Source organism: Sinocyclocheilus rhinocerous, unplaced genomic scaffold, assembly GCF_001515625.1.
Source record: "Sinocyclocheilus rhinocerous isolate Xijiao unplaced genomic scaffold, SAMN03320098_v1.1 scaffold294, whole genome shotgun sequence".
NCBI classification, from domain to species: Eukaryota; Metazoa; Chordata; class Actinopteri; order Cypriniformes; family Cyprinidae; genus Sinocyclocheilus; species Sinocyclocheilus rhinocerous.
The window spans coordinates 320,487-344,129 of NW_015644007.1; the positions used below are offsets into that span (position 1 = coordinate 320,487).

The 23,643-nt window shown below is 36.1% G+C and overlaps 1 protein-coding gene across 1 annotated transcript in view; it reads left to right on the plus strand.

Annotated features, from left to right (window-relative positions):
- The window catches only part of LOC107757780 (phosphorylase b kinase regulatory subunit beta-like), an 83,339-nt gene that overhangs the window by 36,641 nt on the left and 23,055 nt on the right, over positions 1–23,643 (plus strand). Inside the window, 7 exon segments of the mRNA XM_016575357.1 lie at positions 2,078–2,141; positions 6,701–6,796; positions 7,871–8,068; positions 12,964–13,021; positions 14,001–14,078; positions 15,287–15,445; positions 16,326–16,420. Of these exon segments, the coding sequence (XP_016430843.1) occupies positions 2,078–2,141; positions 6,701–6,796; positions 7,871–8,068; positions 12,964–13,021; positions 14,001–14,078; positions 15,287–15,445; positions 16,326–16,420 (748 nt within the window).

A 23,643-nucleotide genomic window follows, 5' to 3' on the forward strand; every position in this document is an offset into this window, starting at 1 on the left:
TTTTCTATTTGAATATATTTTAAAATGTAATTTATTGTGATTTCAAAGCTAAATATTTAGCATAATTACTCCAGTCACACGATCCTTCAGAAATCATTCTGATATTCTGATTTGCTGCTCAAAAAACATTTATTATTATTATTATTATTATTATTGTAATGTTGAAATCAGAGTAGAATTTTTTCAGGTTTCTTTGATGAATAGAAAGTTCAGAAGAACATAATTGATCTGAAATAGAAATCTTTTGAAACATTATAAATGTCTTTATCATCACTTTTGATCAATTTAAAGCATCCTTGCTAAATAAAAGTATTAATTTCTATTAATAGAAAGTATTGAGCTTTTTATTTCAGATACATTTAGATTTTTGGATCTTTCTATTCATCAAAGAATCCTGAAAAAATATACTCAACTGTTTTAAATATTGATAATAACAACAACAACAACAACAATAATAATACATGTTTCTTGAGCAGCAAATCAGCATATTAGAATGATTTCTGAAGATCATGTGACACTGAAGAATAATTGATCTGAAATAGAAATCTTTTGAAACATTATAAATGTCTTTATCATCACTTTTGATCAATTTAAAGCATCCTTGCTAAATAAAAGTATTAATTTCTATTAATAGAAAGTATTGAGCTTTTTATTTCAGATACATTTAGATTTTTGGATCTTTCTATTCATCAAAGAATCCTGAAAAAATATACTCAACTGTTTTAAATATTGATAATAACAACAACAACAACAACAATAATAATACATGTTTCTTGAGCAGCAAATCAGCATATTAGAATGATTTCTGAAGGATCATGTGACACTGAAGACTGGAGTAACGATGCTGAAAATGTAGCTTTGATATTTAAAGAAGAAATAAATGTTTAAAATAATATACGATTTGATGTTCTCTCTAAAACTAAAAAGGGTTAGTAAAACTGTGCTTTTTACATTGAGCATCACATTTATACCGCTCTTGGTTTTATAAGAGCCTATGCAAAATGAATATTATATATGTAAATATTAATTTTTGCAAGCTGAAACAAATAACAAGCTGAAGCAAACGTGTTTCTTGTAAGTAATGAATGAGTTTATTCTTCTAACATGATTATTCTGTGTACAGAGTAAAGTGAGTTGTTGTATTGCTGTGGATGGAGCTCAGAATGAGATGTGTGATAAATGTTTTATATCAGTGTACTCCGGACCAGCACAAAGGAAATAGATGTTGCTGTTGTTAGATCTATTGAAACAGTGCCAGATTTTGAGTAAAGTCACAGAACTCCAGAGGGCTGTAATTCATGACCATTGAAGAGGCCTGTTTAAAAGTTTCTTTTGAAATTCTCTCAGAAACTTTACATTTAATTAAAATGAGAATAAAGGGCATTTCATCCAATTACAAAGACCAGACCAACCGTCACCAATACAGAGCCAGTTATAGTAACACTTTACAGCAGATGGTTCCCCCTCATTTTTTATAAATTATCCAGTTTTGTGAGTTTTAGCTTTACCAGCTTGAATGTAAAAGTAGCATAGTCTGTCAGCATCATTGTCAGATTTTACCAATATATCTGGGGCTGAGCATGTTTGCTTTCTGTCCAGGCAGAAAATCAATAGTGTCTCAACTCATGTAGCTTGATTGTGATCGTAGCTGATGGTTTTGTTGGGAAGGGATGCATGGAGCAGAGCTGGATTCTTCCATGTTCTTTTCAATTTAGAATGATCCCCAATGCCTTTCAGTTTGCTCGTTTTCTACATTTTCACTATTGATTTTTCTTCACCAATAGCAATTAGGTACTTTTTTTATTGCTCAGCACACCTAGCTCTAATCGTGTGCTCTAATCGTAAGAGTGAGTGGCTGAAGAAGCAAAAATGACAGAAATTATTAGCTTTGTTTAACCTCAAAGGAGTCTTTCATGGATGAAAACGGCTTTGGATTTCGGCACCTGGAACAGAAGAGTATTTAATGAGAGCTTAGTCCTCCTTTTGCGAAAAGTGCTCAAATAGCAAGTGCAATATTCATTTTGTCGTAAAAAGGGGATGCTCATTGTGACTGTGAATCTGATCTATTGTCTTCTAGCTCGGTGGGACTAGCCAAAGCAGCTCTGGAAGCCATCAATGGATTCAACCTGTTTGGAAATCAGGTACTGCTGACATACTTTGGCAAATAATGGGATTATTCACACAAAAATCTAAATTCTGTCATCGTTTACTCACCATAATGTTATATGAAACCTCTGTGATTTTCTTTCTTCTGTGGAACCCAACAAGGAGATATTTTGCAGATGGTCTAAACTGATATTTTTCATCAAAACTGACAAACGATAATCAAGAACTATAAAAAATGATAATGAAGTCTACACAATCGTGGAATTTTCTTTTTTGGATGAGCCCCCTCTTTAATCACTGAATAATGAATGTTTTTTGAGGAACTGTGTTTAATGTTCATAAAAGGAAGATTTTAGTAGTTCAAAACAGCTGAAGGACACAATGTACCAACAGCTCTCTTCATCTTTGTAATAAATAAATGTGTCTGCTCCTCCATGGGGATCTAATTCATTGCATAAATGTGTCCGAGGTAAGAGAGAAACAAAACAAAGTGATCAAGATGATTGGTTTAGATTGTGTTTGAGCTATCCGTTTTGTCCGATTTCCAACTTTGATGGATGGTGAATACTTCTATCTGATTCTGGTGTTCCTTTCATTTTGGAGCGGTCATTAGTGGGATTAAATTGTTTTGGTGTTGAGGGAAAATCAAGATGGCAGTGGGCCACATCCATTATATTTGGTAATGGACCGGAAAAGTGATAACATCCTCAAAGCGCATCCATTTTGGAAGAAACATCTCACCCTTCCCCCCCATCACCCAAGTTTACACACAGATGAAGGCCCTTCGGATTGGATTGTTAAGTGCATATAGTTGTTAACCTTGGATGTTTGTTTAACAGAAGGATGGACAAGATTTAAAAATATGGTGTAGTTATTTGTAGTTACTGTTGCGTTTGACCTTTTGCCAAGTTTGCCTCTTCCTCCCTAATGTGGCTCTCTGTGTTCTGTCATTAGCAGGAAACATGGTGCAGTGTATGAAATGACTTTATGGAAGTGGCTGCTGTAGACAGTGTTGTTCTGAATTAATGGAGGACTCAAATGGCTGGCTTTGCCATGTGTCTCTCAGTTGGATGGAAGGCGTGCTGTGTCATCACATGGGTTATGTTATTAATGATGGCTCTCATGCTCCATTTCCTCAACTAAATCTCAGCATGGACGGCAGAGCTGGCGCTTTCATGTGTTTCTTTGGAACAGGAGCTGTCAGAGCACGGTTATAACAGGATAAAAGCAGATAGATCTTTCACGCCATATGTTGAGCTACATATTGCTCAGCTTTCAGATTTTTAATTAAAGGCCCATCATTTTGAAACCATTGTACAGATTCTCATGGATTTTGATTTAGGGCTAGGTAGAATGGTCAACTTGTCAACTAGTCATCCAACTACCGACTCGTTTGTCTATACAGTATTCTGTCTTTCGCATTGTTAAATGTCACACAGCATACTAAAACAGCACCATGAAGTTGGTTTTTAAACTGACCCACTTTAATTTATATTAAAATATTATATAAAATATAAAAAAAGAAGGTATTTTATCCATCCATTGAAAGTCTACTCAACAAATATTCACACACTTCAAGAAGTACAAAAAAACATTGAAAAAGTTATCCACATGAACCGAGTGATGAAAAGTATAATCTAGTTTTTTTATGCAATAAAATGTTAACGATATATATATATATATATATACACATTTGTGCTCATAAGTTTACATACCCCTTGCAGAATGTGCAAAATGTTAATAATTGAAACAAAATAAGAGGGATCATGAAAATTGCATGTTATTTTTTTATGTAGTACTGTCCTGAATAAGCTATTTCACATAACAGATGTTTACATATACTCCACAAGACAAAATAATAACTGAATTTATAAAAATGACCCCATTCAAAAGTTTACATTGTGTGTTATTTCCTTGATGATCCACTACTGTTTTTCTGTTTTGTGATAATTGTTCATGAGTCCCTTGTTTGTCCTGAGCAGTTCAACTGCCTGCTGTTCTTCAGAAAAATCCTTCAGCTCCTGCACATTATTTGGTTTTCCAGCATTTTCTGCATGTTTGAACCCTTTCCAAAAGTGACTGTATGATTTTGAGATCCATATTTTCACACTGAGGACAATTGAGGGACTCATACACAACTATTACAAAAGGTGAAAACATTTACTGATGCTCAAGAAGGCAGCACAATGCATTAAGAGCTGGGGATGTAAACTTTTGAACAGGATGATGATGTGTAAATTCTTTTCATTTTGTTTAACTATCATATTTTTTCATTTAGTACTGAACTTCAGAAGCTACATAAATACTTACATGTTTCCCAGAAGACAAAATAAGTACAATTTACCCTGATCATCCCATTTAAAAAGTTTACACCCCCCGTCTCTTAATGCATCGTGTGGCCTTCTTGAGCATCAGTACATGTTTTCACTTTTTGTAATAGTTGTGTATGAGTCCCTCAATTGCCCTCAGTGTTAAAAGATGGATTTCAAAATCATACAGTCAATGTTGGAAAGAGTTCAAACATGCAGAAGATGCTGGAAATCCAAAGAATGTACAGGAGCTGGAGGATTTTTCTGAAGAACAGCAGGCAGTTGAACTGCTCAGGACAAACAAGGGACTCATGAACAACTATCAAAAAATATAAAAACAGTCGTGGATCATCCAGGAAATGAACTTTTGAACAGGATGATGATGTGTAAATTCTTTTCATTTTGTTTAACTATCATATTTTTTCATTTAGTACTGAACTTCAGAAGCTACATAAATACTTACATGTTTCCCAGAAGACAAAATAAGTACAATTTACCCTGATCATCCAATTAAAAAAGTTACACCCCCGTTGTGGCCTTCTTGAGCATCAGTACATGTTTTCACTTTTTGTAATAGTTGTGTATGAGTCCCTCAATTGCCCTCAGTGTTAAAAGATGGATTTCAAAATCATACAGTCAATGTTGGAAAGAGTTCAAACATGCAGAAGATGCTGGAAATCCAAAGAATGTACAGGAGCTGGAGGATTTTTCTGAAGAACAGCAGGCAGTTGAACTGCTCAGGACAAACAAGGGACTCATGAACAACTATCAAAAAATATAAAAACAGTCGTGAATCATCCAGGAAATTACACACAGTATTAAGATTCAAGAGTATGTAAACTTCTGAATGGGGTCATTTTCAGTCAAATTCAGTTATTATTTTGTCACGTGGAGTATATGTAAACATCTGTTATGTGAAATAGCTTATTCAGGACAGTACTACATAAAAAAATAACATGCAATTTTCATGATCTCTCTTATTTTGTTTCAATTATAAACATTTTGCACATTCTGCAAGGGGTATGTAAACTTATGAGCACAACTGTATATATATATAGACTTACTTTCAGACTTAGATTGACATTGTTTAGTGGCAGATGTTCACGGTTAGCTAAAGTCAGCTCTTATCTCAGTCAGTAGATGATGGCACATTTAGCCGGAGTCTACATATCACTGACACGCCTCCCATTCTCACACTCTTCAAAGTCATTTACATTACAATCCCTCTCAGAATGTAAATTGTTGGTTCAGAAGCTCGTATAAGCATTTCGGTTCTTTGTGAGCTTCTCTAGATGAGCTAAATGTGCCACAAAATGGTGCTTGTTGTATAATCGGGTCTATGCACACAGAAGCGGCGAAATTGAAAAATGCTCTCAGTTTAAATGGAGGTGTGAGGGGAATGCAGAGAAAACAGAAGCAATAGTTTGTTCTGATTGGATGGCCCTTGATGGCTAAGAAGCTGCCAGTCACTGTGGTTACTTGAAAAAATGAACAAAAAAGCTGCTAAAAGTGTGCATTGTTTTTTTTTAACACTAACCATGTGATACACTTTAAATTTGTTAGCTGCTTTTATATAATAAATAAATAAAACATTATGCATTTTTTAAATAAAAAGCATCAAGATAGTTTAGGTTCTATAGATTTTATATATATAACGTTATATATTTACATTATTTTATATATTATGTTCCCATGCGAGTTCTTTTGCCTACTGTGCATATACAAACTGCTGATGCATTATTAGAGGTCATATGCATATATAGGTGTGTGTGTGTGTATAGCCTATATATATATATGTGTGTGTGTGTTGACGTTTTTGTTATTAAACGTGTGTGGCAGTCGCTGTCTAGGCTGGTGTAGAGTATGCCTCCGAGCTGAGTTTAAATTGTGAATCTCATTTGGGGATGGTGAGGTTTGTGGTTTCAAGGTTTTTTCAGGAAATGATGTGGAACAGTTGCTTTGTGACACACCACAAGCCCAAAGTAATCACTGAAATCTGACTTTTTTTTTTTTTTTAGCAAATGCTGCATCAGAGCATGATTGTGTGGTTTTGTGGAAAGGAGGGTGGATTTGATTTTAGGAGACCCTGTGCAGGACTGGCCTTTACATTTCTAATATGGAGCTTTTAAGCAAATCTTATATTATCTAACTGACTTTATGAAAGTGTGTGTCTAGACCCACTATCACCTGTAACAGACACTGTTGAATTCCATCCATCAAGAGGAGGTGTCAAGATGACCATTATAATGTTTGATTTGTGATGTTTGTTTACCTCTGCCCTGCAGGGATGCTCCTGGTCAGTCATTTTTGTGGATCTGGATGCTCATAACAGGAACAGACAGACTCTGTGCTCTCTCCTGCCGAGGGAGTCTCGTTCCCATGTGAGTTCTTTTGCCTACTATGCATATACAAACTGCTAATCCATTATTAAAAGGGTCATATCATGCTTTTTTAAGCATTTTATTTTTTTTCCTGAGGTCCACTTATACAGTAATGTTAGTCTAGGCTTCTTGCATGAAAAACATTCTTAATTGAGCTTTTCATGACCATTGTCCACCTTTGAATTGTACTACTGTGCATGTCAATGTATATGTTCCCCTTGCATATGAAATGAGTAACAATCCTTAGCCATTTCTCTTAGCTATTCCTTTGACTAAGATCTCTCTTTTTATGGGAACTTGATTAGAAATGATAGAAATTCACTTTACAATTTATTGCTTAGTTATTGATCAGACATTGAGGAAGTTGGTTATGATTCTAAAGGGGAATGGATGTGGGGAGCGTCCCAATCTTCCGAAGCCGGGAGGGTTGATGGAGAGGGTGTTTTGAGGGAGAGAGGTATGCTTTAATATGTTTGCTTTTTCTGACATCAGAAATCCAAGAATTCACAACTTAGCATATGAACTAGTTTCAGTATGAAATACATTTTTGAAACTGTTTTCATAGCATATCAAACTCTTTATTTCACGAAAAATGCAATTTCTTGTGATATGACCCCTGTAATCTGTAGAAAAATGTATGACATCCGATGCCCTGGATTTGTCAACTCACAGAGTGTCCTTTCCGTCCTTCACAATGTCCATTAACAATGCATAATTCCCATTCTTCTTTGTGCTGAATTTAATGGAGAACAAAGTAATCTCTGCCAGAACAGGTAAATTATCATGATTAAGCCAAATGAAATTTTATTCTTCCTTTGAAAGTTGAGTGAGGTTGTTTGATTCAGTGGCTTGAAGTATAGGCTTATGTATCGCATGTATTAGAGCCTCTTAATGAGTCTGACTAATGTGTTATTAAAACTGCAGAGGCTAATGTAGAAAAATAGTCCATTCTCAGGAAGAGAGTGGTCACTTAACCCTGGGTTACATCGATATTTCCTGATGGAAAGCAAATTCAATAGAAGAGCAGTGAGTCACTCAATGTCTATTTCTTATGCAAGTGCTCCTGTCATGTAGAACACAGATTCGGCCCTCTTGCCCTGCATCAGCTACCCAGCGTTCGCCGTGGATGATGATGCTCTATATTCCCAGACTCTGGACAAGATAGTCCGCAAGCTGAAGGGCAAGTACGGTTTCAAGCGCTTCTTACGGGACGGCTATAGAACAGCCAATGAGGACAAGAACCGCAGGCACTACAAACCTGCCGAGATGAAGGTGAGTGTGGTTAGCATATTAGCTGAAATGAAAGAAGGTGGGGAAAAAGAAATTCAGTGAAAATGAAAAGAGCCTTTTCCCCATATTTAGGATGAGTTATGACTAGCCTCAGGTTTAGCCCTTTTATTTCAGAAAGAGAGATTTTGCTATAAAGGTTAGCGACAGATCTAACAAATGGCATTCAGGCATTTTTATACGCATCTTTTAATCTGGTGCAGATTTGCTTATTTATCTATCTCTCAGGAGAATGCGAGGGCTGTGGGTAAATCCCATTTGATTGGGTTGAACTGCGAGGATATTAACTCCAGAATTAGCCTGGGAACATGCTGCGTCTGACTCTGAAATCTGAAAGGGGGAGATTTAACCCGCAGCAAATCATCACATCAGCTGCTGCTGATGACCTCCCACAATAAACAAGCCCACAAGTAGAGGGGAATGAGAAGTAAAAGAAGAAAAGGGCTCTTAGTAGGGCCAAATGCTCCATCAATACATCTACCTGATTACTTCATCCAGCCTTAAAGGGATAGCTCATCCAAAAATGAAAATTCTGTCATTAATTACTCACGCTCATGTCGTACCAAACCCGTAAGTCCTTTGTTCATCTTTAGAACACAAATCAAGATATTTTTGATGGAATCAGAGAGCACTCTGACCCTGCATAGACAGCAACGCAACTGGCACATTCAAGGCCCAGAAAGGTAGTAAAGACATTGTAGCGAATCAGCTCATGGGGAAATATGAATAATTAATCATAACTAGTTATAATTAATTATAAATATTTAGATCCGCTGTAGATATTTACTTGACCTCTCAGGGTCAACTGTCTGTCAATTCTAAGAACGTTAATTTCCTGGTTAAAGGAAATAACTTTCTTACTGTACAACTCTACACAGAGCCTGTAGCATAAATCTGCAGTTATGAGCAAACAATGACCAACGTCAAGTGTGATACAAGTAAGACTTTATTAACTACATAAACACTTAAACTGGTCTAACATACAACTGAGGGGTGTTACAGAGTATTTGTTAAATCTAGCTAACAAAATATATATTGTGTGTTTGATTGGTCCAGACGCTACAACAGCTTTAAAATAGGCCATAGGGGCTATCGCACCGGAGGAACCTTTTCATAGTTCCTAGAACTATTGGCAGAAGTACCCCGCTTTTTGGTGTGTTTGCACCGCAGGAACTAGGAATGGTTTTAGTTCTAGGAACTCCCATTTGGAGGAACTAAATTAGGTCCTACTTCAGAGTAGGGTCTAAAACAGTTTTATAGGAACTACCAGTGACCTAAGTGTACACTGATTGGCCAAACGCATCCAAAACACCGGCTACCTGGCATTTTTAAAAAGCCATGTAACATATTAGCATGGAAATCCGCTATAGTAATATAATAATATATAATATTGTCTGCAGTGTTGTGTTCTTTTCTCAGCCTCGATGATATGTATCACTGCAAGTTGTCATAGAAAATTTCGTCTCTGCGTATAACTAAGTTTCTAGAACTACGCTGTACGAAAGACCCTCATGTGACATCAGTGATTCAACGAGAATACTTTTTGTGCGCAAAGAAAACAAAAATAACGATTTTATTTAACAATTCTTCTCTTCCGCGTGAGCATCCGTTACAGTTGAACCACTGATGTCACATAGACTATTTTAATGATGTCCTTACTATGTTTCTGGGCCTGGGGATGGTTGCATTGCTGTCTATGGAGGATAAGAAAGCTCTCGGATTTCATCAAAAATATCTCAATTTGTATTCCGAAGATGAACGAAGGTCTTACGGGTTTGGAACAATATGAGGGTGAGTAAGTAATGACAGAATTTTAATTTTTGGGTGAACTATCCCTTTGACACATTAGTACCAACGTGTTTTAGACATCATGTGTTTTTTTGATACTGTGGCAGTACCAAGCTATTCCTTTATGCACACTATCAATCAATAGTTTGGGGTCAGTATTTTTTTTAAAAATTGAATTAAATTAATTGTATTCAGCAAGGGTATATTAAACATTTACATTAAGTTATTTATGTATTTATTATAATTAATATTAATTTAAGGGATGGTTCAGTTGCATTGCTGTCTATGGAGGATAAGAAAGCTCTCGGATTTCATCAAAAATATCTCAATTTGTATTCCGAAGATGAACGAAGGTCTTACGGGTTTGGAACAATATGAGGGTGAGTAAGTAATGACAGAATTTTAATTTTTGGGTGAACTATCCCTTTGACACATTAGTACCAACGTGTTTTAGACATCATGTGTTTTTTTGATACTGTGGCAGTACCAAGCTATTCCTTTATGCACACTATCAATCAATAGTTTGGGGTCAGTATTTTTTTTAAAAATTGAATTAAATTAATTGTATTCAGCAAGGGTATATTAAACATTTACATTAAGTTATTTATGTATTTATTATAATTAATATTAATTTAATATTATTTATTATAAGTACTGTTCAGTTTAACTTTCTGTTTATAAAATAATCCCTTTGAAATGTATCATGGTTTTCACAAAAATATTAAGCGGCTGTTCAGCAATAAGAAATGCTTCTTATATTTCTTACAACATATTTGAATGATTTCGGAAGGATCATGTGACGCTTAAGACTGGAGTAAAGGCTGCTGAAAATTCAGCTTTAATATGACTGTTTTTACTTATTTTTGATAAAGATAGCCTTGGCAAGAAGAGACTTTTAACAGTTTTTAAGTGTAAGTGCAACTCCCTATTTTAGAACTATTGGGTCAAACCTTACAGTCCTCAAACTTTTGAATGGTGTTGTACTTTTAGGTAGAATAGTGGTAGAAGTAGTCTCAGGTTTCCTGGACTTAGCTGATGATCTCCCAGCCTGGACAGCTGTGAAGTGTTCAAAACCGCTTTAAAACAAACTGGACAGGGCTGGTGCCATGTTACAGACACTGTATTTTTTGTTGGCGCGATATCGTTTTTCTCATAGGCAGAAAGCAGTCCATGTAATATCATTTTATTTAAAAAATTTTTAAGATACATGAAATCATTGTATTATGAATTATGTTCTTGATATCTTTGTGTTATCAGCCTGTCATGCTCAGACAAATACAAGCTCTTCTGTGTGGTTGGATTTTCCATTCTGTTGAACCCATAACTAAGTTACGATGGCAGAGGATTTCAAGCCTGAATGTCTCATAGTGACTGAATGTCCTCTGGTGAATGATATAGTCTCACTAAGTAATTGTGGTAAGTGAAGCCAAAGACCCTTGAGACTCCTTCTGTTTACTGTGAGTAGGCCTCAATGTCTGCTCTTTTCCGCCCAGGAGACATTTATTTAATATGTCTGCCTCATAGAACCCCCCTCCATATCACTCTCCTCTCTGACTACACATCTCTGTCTCTCTCTCTCTCTTTTTCTCTGGGTGGTTATAGAAACTGATATTGAGGAGTAAAAAAAGAACAAACAGTGTATTTTATTTTTAGTCTTTCAGGGTTTAATGTAAGCCTGTTGGTGCAACTGGTGTTAAGAAACCACTTATAGTCTTGAAAAATGGTCCTTTGAATTAAATTATTTTTCGCTGTTAGTTAGAGAGTAGAGTAATTTAGTTATTTCCTTTCAGTTTTAGAAGTTGGCTATACGAGTACCCCTATTTTTGTCCTGAAACAGTTTATGTGCGATATGCCAATGATGCGAGACCAGTCCAATTAACAGCCTTTATTTCATTACATCCTAATCTCTCACTCTTATCTCCTAATGCCACGGCGATTGTCTTCCGAGATTGCTAGCGGAGATAGAGAAGTCTTAATTACATTTGGGAAAGGTTGAAAGACATTTTGTTCCCTGTCAGCCATCAAAGTTCGCTTTAGATTTTGTACCTCTTAAGCAGCTAACAAGATTTCTTTTTTCTGAAGACAGATAATTTGAATTGAGGTTGTCATATAATTGGCAGCGATGAAAAGAGGATCACAGAATTGTATTACGAACGTTTCATGTCATGAATAGGGAGAATATTGTGAATGCATGAGCTTATAAGCTTCGTAAGTTTTAATTACAGCTTGGAAAGCGGGTTGCTAAATGTGGTATGATTGCGTGCAATAAACGTCAGATCAGAATTCACCGTGAGCACAAACAGGCCCACACAAAATTGTTTGTGTTAATCTCTATTTATTTGGTTAGATATTGGTACAAATGTCTCTGATGGATTACTCCCTTAGTAAACTCAATATGCCCACACATGTGCACATGTAGTCCTAATTTCAAATTCCTGTTTGAGAAGAAATGCTCTCTGTTTTTCCAGAGCATCTGTAGGCACTTAAATGTTGACTTATACTTTTAAATGAATGTGATAAAACAAGCGGCACTCGCATAATTTGAATTAATCATTGCTTTTTCACACTCACAAACCATCTCTACATCTGAGTTGATTTTAATTTCAAACCCAAGTGATTCATGGCCCAGCTCTAGGGAAAGAGAGATGGAGCACTATGGCTTTTTAATGGAGTTTCTGCTTGACTGCTATACTTTACTTCAACATAATTGTTTTCTGCTTTCCTGAACTGTCGTAACTGGAAAACAGAGGTTGTCTGGCATTTCCTCTCAATGATTTGAAGGGCTTCCATTTTATGTATGTGCATTTTGCTGCAGGCAACATATTGCTGTAAGTCAGTCAAAGTACAAGTTGTGTGGCACTGAAAATGTACTAACCATTTGAACATGTGGTTTTTTTTTGTTGCTCATTTCATTCTAACAACCGTATTGCAAATCACACAGGTAGACTGAGGGATTCATACATATCTTTTCCTTGTTCAGTAAATAATAACACACTTGAACAGTAATGATGTTGCGGAATCATTACATGATGTTTGTATAATGACTTCTCATGTACACGGTTCCTTATTCTCTGCCCTGTGATGTTTTTCAGCTATCTGACGGGATCGAGTGCGAGTTTCCTCTGTTTTTCATCTATATGATGATTGATGGTAAGATTCATGAATATAATATAATATAAAATAATATATAATTTAATGCACATAATAGCACTGCTTATGTATTTCACTGTAAAAACACTGTATTCTGTTTAATTTACAGTAAAAAATGGCAGCTGTTTTTGCCAGAAATTGCATATTGGTGCCTATATATTTTGCGGCTTATAAATGTATAGTTCATTAAGTAATGTGGTGCTAATTTACCAGTTTACTTGAAGTACCAAAATCTGCTTTTTACCAAAAATGTGCCATTAACCACCAAAATAATATACAAAAATAAGACACAACAAAACTATTTATATAAAATATACAGTGGTGGCCAAAATTATTAGAACACTAGTATTTTCACCAGCTAAATATGGTTTTAAGTCAGTTATTTCTATCTTTTGCTGTAGTGTGTCAGTAGGAAATATCAGTTTACTTTTCCAAACATTCATTTTGCCATTAATTGTATAAATCCAGTGAGATTTTTGTTTGCACAAGGAGTCTGACAACAGCCAGTTCTCCACACAGAGATCTGATAGAAAAGCAAAATAAAAGACAGCAAAAGATAGAAATAACTGACTTAAAACCATTTTTAGCTGGTGAAAATACTAGTGTTCTAATAATTTTGGCCACCACTGTAATTATGGGAATTACCTTTTATTGTTTTTTAACAATACATTTTACTGTAATTCATAGTTTTTACTTGCAAAAACCCAGAATTTGACAGTATTTCACAAAATTATGTAATGTAGTAATAATGCAATGTTAAACCATTTACAATTTTTCACTGTATGTGCTAACAAAAAGTTTTACTGTAGCAATTTGCATTTTTTTTTTCTGTACAAAATGCATACCCTTTTGACAGTGTTGCATATGCTGAGCTTGCAACTCAGGGCCACTTGTTTAAATCTCCCATCTCTGAGCTGTGTTATCTGAAGGATGGGGATATAGTGTTCTTTAATTTCCCTTTTGTTGACCTTTTGTTCAGGTGTGTTTAGGGGAAATCCTGCCCAAGTCAAGGAGTACCAGGAACTGCTAGAAGCTGTCATCTTCCAGTCCTTTGAGGGTAACTTGCGGAAACACACATGCATACACACATCTTTTTGGACAAACTGCCAAAGCTTGTCACGTTGTGATAGACTCTGCTTGCCAGCTAGTGTCCTCCAGCCCCTGCCAATGACTGTTATTTTCCCATTACTCTTTATTAGAGTGGTCCTTTCGTATTCATATCTCCCGGGCTGTGTGATTTTCTCAGACGTGTCTGTCAAGTGCACAACAGAGGAGATGCTCATTATTTAAACATGCTGTCTGACGGTCTTTCAGACCACAACTCTTTAGAAGTATAACAATAAGCAACTTAATAACATTTCGGCTCTTTGCATTTGCTTCCAGTGAGCCTCACCAATACAGATGAGTGCTCGGTTTAGTTGACTAAATTATGGTTGATAGAGAAAAGGTGAATTTGGGGCTAGGCTGGATTCTGCTGACAGCCTGATTGCTGCTTTTACTGCAGGGTTTTTTATCTCTTCGTTTTTACATATTTAATAAATACATATTCATTGGCAGTATCTAAATTACAGCACTGACATCCAACAACATGAATAGCAGTAACGTTCACACAAGCGAGTTGAACTGAGTGTCAGCTGTTTTAAATTCCAAACAAAATTTGACCAATTAGTTCATTTATTTATTCTTTTGCAAACAAAAATAACTCTGAAAGTGCCATACCTGTTACTATACTATACTATACTGTTTCAAACTATTTTTGAAAGAATGCTTACCAAGGCTACACAAATGCAGTAAAATCAGTAATATTGTGAAATATTATTGTAGTTTAAAATAAAAATTTTCCAATTGAATTTATTTTAAAATGCTATTTATTCATGTGATGGCGAAGCTGGATTTTCAGCAGCCATTACTTCTGTTTTCAGTGTCACATGATTCTTCAGAAATCCTTCTAATATGCTGATTTGGTGCTCAAGAAACATTGTGCTGCTTAATAATTGGTAAAACAGCATTTATTTAAATGTAAACATCCTTACTGTAACATTTGATCAATCCAGTTCATCATTGCTGAATAAAAGTTTTCATTTCTGTCAAAAAAAACAAAACAAATCGTACTGACCCCATACTTTTGAACTATGGTGTATATTATTTTAGCACGGCTGGGACAGTGTAGTCACTAGCAGCATCCAACAACACACCACAGAACTGTCTCATGTACATACACAAGACACTCTGGGACTAAATTTGGTCTAATTTGATTTTCCACAGGCCACGCTGTTATTCCCAAGTATTACTATGTGCCGGCAGACTTTGTAGAGGCTGAACAGAAGAATCATGGCAGCCAGAAGCGCTTCCCCAGCAACTCAGGGCGTGATGGGATGCTGTTTCTCTGGGGACAGGCCCTCTATAACATCGCTAAGCTGCTGGGTGAGTTTCAGATCCATCCAGAGCCCAGGGGTCAGGACTATTTCACAGACACACAGTAAAAGAGTTTACATAGATGTTCTTTTATTTATTCATGCAGTGACTTTTTTGCCATTTGCTCACATTTCTCAAAAGGAAAGAGACCCAGAGCCACTGCGGTCTCACTGAAAGCAGTCGACGCAATGGTTTATAAACTAAACTAAATAATGGGATCGTATTAATGGAGGTCAACAAATGTGTTTTATGAATCACAGTGATTGTGTGATAAATTGTTATCATTATGTAGTCACCTTCACTTCCTTTCAAACGGGTAGATTTTCTTTTTTCTTTGGAGTCCTAAAGGTGATATTTTTCAAACTACTCCTTTTTTTTTCTTCTTTTTTTCTTTTTTAAACCGTGAATGTGGGGGCTGGTGCTTTCAAAAAGGACAAGAAAACAAAATAAAAGCAATCCATGTGACTTGTGCTCTATTTTTCCAAGTCTTCTGAAGCCATTTTCATGAGGAACAGATATTATTCAGTCATTATTCATTAATCTTCTCCTCCGCTGTATCTTTTGACTGATCGTGCCACATTAAGTTTGATTTTCAGCTAATACCAAATTCTAAGTCTAATAACTATTCGTATTAAGTATTAACATGATTTTCCCCACAAAATATTGTTTTTCAGCAATGTTCTTACCAAGCTGCACACCCAGAATGATTCATATTGTAGACAATGATTCATGTGTATGCACTGCAGTAAAATCTAGACCAGCAGAGACATTGGTATTCTGTGGAAAGGGCTTTTTCAAATCGAAAGCCTTGTCTGTGTTAACAATTCAGAGATTTTGTTTAAAGCTCATGTGAACCGAACAGTAATTTTGTTCTGTGTTTGCTGTTCAGTGGATGGTTTGATCAGCCCAAAAGACATCGACCCCATCCATCGCTATGTGCCACGACAGGATCAGAGGAACGTCAGCATGCGGTACTCCAATCAGGTCAGCTGCATCACATCTCTCGTGTAGGCAACTACACGAATACTAAAATGTATCCTGTAAACACACATGTGAATGGTCTGTGTGTTTAATCTCTCTCAGAGCCTCATGCATAATTTGTTGCAGGCTTTAGCAGAAGCCCTGATACATCTCTGTATCAATCCCTTACTGACTTGTTTTGCACATCCATTCCTAGCGGATCTGTTATTGCTGAGACAGACCACACTGCTCTTGATAAGAAAAACCTACGGACACCTGCTGTTTCATAGCTAGCACAGAGCTCCCTCATCTGTCCCTATAGACAGTCTGCAGTATCACTTTAATACAGCATCTGCTCTTTACAGTGTTTGAATTGTGTCAGAGCCCTGACAAAAAGTGAAACGGGTTGAAAAATGCACATGGCACTTTAAATAGATAACTTTTTCATCACTGTAGCCTGTCTAGTAAAATCATGAAATTAAAACTTTATTAACACACAACCCTGCTGCTAGAACTGGAAATAATTATTTGAGTATGCACTGCCATTCAAAAGTTTCGTAACTTTTATTCAGCATGGATATAAAATTGAGCAAAAGTGACAGTAAAGAGATTTATAATAATAGATGATGTCTATTTCAAATGAATTCTGTTCCCTTGAACTTTCTATTTATCTTTCTTATTTATATTTCTGTAGAAGACTGGACTAATGGCTGCTGAAAATTCAGCTTTGCATCAAATTATATTTTACAATAGATTAACATTCTATTAAAATATATTAACAGGTTTTTTTTTTTTTTAATTCTTTAAAAAACCTAACCTTTTGAATGGTAGTGTATGAACTATCATTAATGAAGTTTTGTAATTTTACTGTTTAAATGTGAATCTGTGGTCTCAGTCCTGTTCTCTAAATACCTCACTGGTTTTTGTTCCATGTCTGTTAGATTTGAGATTTCATGTGTCTGTAGTTGTTAGGAGCTGCTTGTGCATCTTGTTACAATGGAGTGTCTATCATAGACTTTATACATAATATAGTGCTAGCTACCAAATGTAGTTTTTATACAAGCATGTAAGGATGTGGGGAGCTATCAGAAATGTCACTTCCTGTCAAGAACTCTAGATGTGACACTTCTATTGTAGCGAGCATGATGACTCATGCGTGCAATAAAAGCTAACAAAGAGGTTGAGATGAGTGCTGAGCGAGCTTCATTATTGCATGCATGAGTCATGTTTAAATATTATTTCATATATATATATATATATATATATATATACTGTATATTATTACTGTGTGTGTATATATATATATATATATATATATATATATCCACACAGTATAATAAACAGCAGTTTATTAGTAAAAAGCAGATATATTTACTTAAATATCCATCCTATTTTTTAGCACGGAAATAAGCAATTTTTTTGAATGTGCGAGCTTTCCGATTCACTAGCCACTATAGGTAAACAACTAAGAGAATAGCAAAGTGGATTTGCACAAAACCAAGTCTGAATAGGATTATAATAATAAATTAAAATTCAGTGACAACAAATACCAGTTTGCAACATTAAGCAGCATAATTGATTTAAAATTGGCTGCACACTTATATGGATATATGGATATTTTTTTTCATATTTTAATATATGAAATAGTCTTCATTTAAAAAAAATGTCGGGATAAGATAGTTGGAACTGATTCACATACATGAAGTTTAAAATAAATATTGCACAAATTTATCTTAGTATTTTACGGTGTCAGCCAGTAACATTGAGCATAAAAGAATATGAGATTTCTTTAAAAACACCCACAAACTTTTGACTGGTAAAGTAAATTTCAAAATAAAAATTGCACAGTGTTACAGCCTCAGCCAACAAAAATTAATGAATTATGATATATTAATCTTTGTGATTTATGAGAGAACACTCCCTGTTCTCTGACAATGCAGTCTGCTAATCTTAATCGTATTAATTTATCACTCTGAAATTATGCCTGAAAATGGATTCAAAAATGCTGGGGGGATACTATTATTAAATATTAGGTACTCTGGATTACTTGTTCATCATATTCACTTGTTCATTAAAAGCAGCAGTATTTTGATTGCATTTATTTCATAAGCAACAAAAATGCAAATGCGATACCTGCCTACTACGTGATCTGTGAATTGTCTGGCGTAACAGCTGTTCCTTCATTCCTCCCCTGACTGAAGCTTCCTTCTCTCATCTGCTTTCAAGGCGAGGCACTTGACATCTCAAAGGAACGTACCTTCATACCATGAAACTAGTCTAATGACACGGTCTTCAGGAAACTTGAGGCTAAAAGAAAAGCACATTCAAATCATCTTGTGGCTTAATTTTACTATATTGCCAGCAAAATCATCCCGAATAACCTCAGCCCTAGTCGAGATGTAGCTGTAATTTGACTGATATTGGCTTGGGAGCCCAAGTTTGTCTAATCATTGACAGTGAGGGGCAGGCGGCTGTTTTATTCATGAGTGTTGCACCGCTGCATGGGAAACTGGGAGGAGCCCTGCTGCTTTGAAGGAGGGCACTGCATATTGCACAGTAATGCGTGGCGTGCTTGTCTTTTCACTTTTCCATCAAAGGCTGCGCTGACTAAAGGGCACGTTGCTATGGCTGCTGTTTTATTTTTTTATTTATTGGTTTATTTAATAGGGACCATGCATATTCATGAACATTGTTGTATAAATATACACCATGTAAATATGCCAGAATTAGTAACAATAACTACTTTTCATCTGCAGTCCCTAGGCAGGTAACATAAAACTAACATAAAGACAGCCAACAATAATACAACATTCTGTAACGACAACAAAATAAACAAAAATACATGATGGAGAAGACATTGTTCATCCACCTTCAATTTAAATTCAATTAAATTCAATTTAACAGTGAAAGTGTATGAGTGATAAATGTGTGACAATTAAAAATGAATACATCTCTGGTTTTCTAGAAGCCACTGTTTTAAGTGAGTTTTAAAGGTGTTGAATGTAGGACACTCTCTTATTGGGAGGGGCAAACTATTCCAGAGTTTACCGCCTATTATTTGTTAAGGTGGAGTCATATGTGACTCCTAGATACTTGTCACATCAATGTCACATGTTTGTGTGTGTGGTGTGTTCATGTGTCTGTTTATAGAGGAATTTAGCCATATGAAGTGTCAGTTTATGTTTGTTTATGAATTATGGCCCATCTTTGAGCATCATTGTGCAATATTTATGCGAGTACTCGTGCACTACTGCTGATTGTGCTGATTAAATATTATTGCCAGTTTGTGCTTATGCATAGGTTGTTCTCAGCCTACACGTGTCCTCCTAACATCTCCCATACTTTGTCCTCAGTTTGAAGGCATATCTTCATTTTGAACCATGTCCTTGCTCAGAGATTAGACAGGCCTTTTTTTCCTGATTGATGGATGTACCCTGTTTCAACAAAGCACAGATGGAGCTCAGTTTAAATTTAGAAACGATTGTTCAGCTGAGCAGCCAAGGTGCAGGAAGCAGCCTCATCTTTTTGCCTTTTTAAATACCGAGAACAGCTTTTGAAATGCTTCCCTCGCTCACATATACAAGCTTAGGGAAAGAGGCCTTTTTGCAGTTACTTAGCTTTGCAGACGCTATATTTCTCTGATTCATATTTAATTTGATGCATTAATACAAATGTATTCCAACAGAACATGGCCCCATTGTTTTTGTTGGCTGTGCTCAACGACTGTACCTTTTAATGTGAAAACACAGGATGTTCCTGCGGTACGCCTTCTAGGAAGTGATTGTTCGGGGTTTGAGTAGAGGACTATGGGGATTGGATGCAACTCGTTCCACATGAAATCTCCTGTCTGCATGTCTTTTTCTCTGGGCTGAGTCACTTCATAAACACCCGGAGGGATTTCCAGAACACACCACAAATAAACACACCCCAAGCGGTGAAGAGATATCAAGTGGCCATAAGACATGTGACATGAACACAGATGTCCAAGGGTGTGTAAATCACAAAACAAAACTTTCATCTATCTATCTATCGTTCTATCTATTGCTCTAACGTTCTATCATTCTGTTGTTCTGTCATTCATTCTAGCATTCCATCATTCTATCATTGTATCTATTGATCCATCATCCTGTCTGTCTGTCTGTCTGTCTATTTCTGTCATACTATTCTGTCTATCATTCATTCAAATTTGAATTGTAATTCTGCATCCTATTGGCTACCTCAATTCAAATTCAAGAACTGCATTTAAAAGACATTATCTGTTCAGTTCTGAATGCTGCAAAACCGTGGTGCATACACATAAACACTTACTATGTTGCTTGGAAGTAAGTAGATGCACATTTACACACATGCTCACGTCTCTCCTTTGATGGGGGAACTAATTCACCTTGTACTTGTTAAGGTTGCTCTTCCTGGTGGAAATTGCTCTTTTAAAAATGTAAGCATGCAATGTGTGTGTGTGTAAGCAGTGAGTCCTGAAAAGATTGATGGAAAAAGTCCAATGGCCATCACTACAGATGCATATGCACATACATGCACACACTACTTTGAAGCACCTCAATTGTCCACCTTCATGGTGAGAGATACAAACAAAACACTTCACAGGGATGATGGGTTAAAAATACTAAAGAGAGAGCAGGAAAAGGACCATACATTTGTCAAGGCAACGGACAAATTTCTCAAACGTCTGCAGAGTGGTGACAGATGTGTTGTATGTTTATCACCGACAGCCAGCAGACGTGAAGAATGTGGCAAGATATCACTTATGTGTCACTCACTCCGTTTTTATAACTCCAGACTTCATAGTGTGAGAGTCCAAATCCGGTGTCACTCTGATGCTGTAACGTTTGGAGTGTATTTCACTGCACCTCTAAATATGTAATGTTGCTCAAGCATTGTTTAGTAGCCAACTGGCAAGTACTGTGTGTACAGAATTATGAGACCTTTAAGACCCAAACTAACACCAGACCCCCAAAAGACCCAGACCAAGGCTAGACCTCGAGACCAAAACTGATAAAAGACCCCAAGAACCTGTCAGTCGGTTTTAATAAAGTGAAATATAGAAACAGAATTACTTTATGCAGTGAGACACGAAAGTACATCTGAACCCAAAGCCTTTTTATTGTGCTTTAGTGATGTTTGATGATTATTAGATAGGGAGCCTGTGGAATAAATTACAAAAAAAAGTGTCAAGGTTAGCTCTGAGTCATCTTCTTTCAAATTACTCTAGTGACTGTGTGTTTTATCAGACTTGAAAACACACTCCTAGGCTTTTTCTGAAACAGCTCGGCAAAGACTTTCCCATGGAGCGGCTCAACAGGTATTAGTAATCAGCCTCCTTATCTCCTCTCACTCCACACACTGCATCTTTATGGGAATTACATCACATACAACACCACTGACAAGCACCAGACTCCTGAGGCTTTCACCTGCCTCGCTTTAATATAAATTGAATTTTTTTTCTTCTTTTTGTCATAAGGATTGCCGACTAGATCTAATATATATCGGTGGTCCTTCTAGTGAGGGGTGATGTGTATCGAATTCACAGCAAGCCTTTGTTCACAATTACACTCCCACCTTCTCAAAAGTCCAATCCCCAACCTTTTCAATTTCTTTAAGGTGATTGTGGCCAGACTTGCACTGTTGCATAGGGATCCCCTTCACTCTATTATAAGAAGTGGAATGGAGCTGAAAAATAAGCACTTTTTCCATTCTACTTTGGAAAGAGTTTTTTTGTAAATACATTGGGGTCCAAAATCTGCGACCAATGCAAAAGTGAAATGTATAAACCTAAAATGTGAACAGCTTCCAAACTTGCCAGCTGTAGGGTTTAACATTGAGAAGTCACTGCATCGACAAAGACACTTCTTCAAATTTTGATCCTTTAAGGAACGTTAGACATCTTAAAGAGCAGCAGTTCACGTGAGTTAATGTTTTTGCCTTTTGGCAGAAGAGCAGTTGAAGAACAAACTGCAAAGGGAATGTGGATCTGCCAGATCTCTTTTATCCACATCATATCTCCAAGAGACAGTCCATTAGGTTTGCATTGATTTGTCACATAAATGGATTCAGGAAAAAGGAGCTTATTTCAGGCTGCCCGATTGGAATAGAATCTTTACAGTTACATTGTGTTTGCAATGAGAATAGAATCAAAGAGAATAGCATAGAATCTTCACAGCTCAATTACGTTTGCAATCATTTATTAGAAGAATGGAATCAGTAAAAATGGCTTATTTGAGATTGTCAAAATAGAACAATATTTGCTGCCACATGAGCAACACTGGTGTTGTGTAGAATGTTGTTTTACATTTAGTTTGTGGTTTTGTAGTTCCTACTGTCTGCAGAAAAAGAAAACACTGTAATAACATGAAATGTGATCTCTGTATTACGGTATATTGCATCTGAGGCATCAGTAATAGCATTTCATTAGTCTGTACTTTTACACCTTTGCGATACACTGACAAGCTTGTAGAGTTTTGCCATTAGTGATCCCATCTCAATTCCAGTAGCTCCAGACTCGGTGAAAACATCACTTAGCTGCCGAAGGGGAGGTTTTTCAAGTGCTCTTTTACATCAGATCTGAAATTTCCTCAGCACGCAGTGGCAGCTTACACCGCAGTCAGTCTTAACCTAGATACTGTTAGAGTCTAAGCCTGTCAACGTATGACTGCTTTGAATTTGTGAAAGATCCAAATGTTAAAAAGATGCTCCCCCGTATTAAAATTACTTGCAATCACCATCCTAATCAGGTTAGACGCCATATTGATTTAACATAGAAGAAAACAAGGCTGTGAGGGATAGACTTAGACTTTACAATGGCATGCAGTTTATAAAGGTCTGAGATCATGTAATTTTCACAACTCACAACTTTAAAAAGTTTTTGTCTACTGAAAGAATTTTTCTGAAATTTTCATCAGCTGACCAATCGATTAGTTGTTAAACAACAGTACTCCAAGTACTTCTATCTCTCACAGCCTCATGTTCATTCATGTCAAAAATTAAATATGGTGCTACCTTGACTACAGTCTGTACCATAATACCGTAGTATAATTTGTCTATAATATAATATACCGTAGTATAATAAAGGGGTCATATGATGCTGCTAAAAAGAACATTATTTTGTGTATTTGGTGTAATGAAATGTGTTTATGCGGTTTAAAGTTCAAAAAACACATTATTTTCCAAATACTGTACATTATTGTTTCTCCTCTATGCCCCGCCTTTTTGAAACGCGTCGATTTTTACAAAAC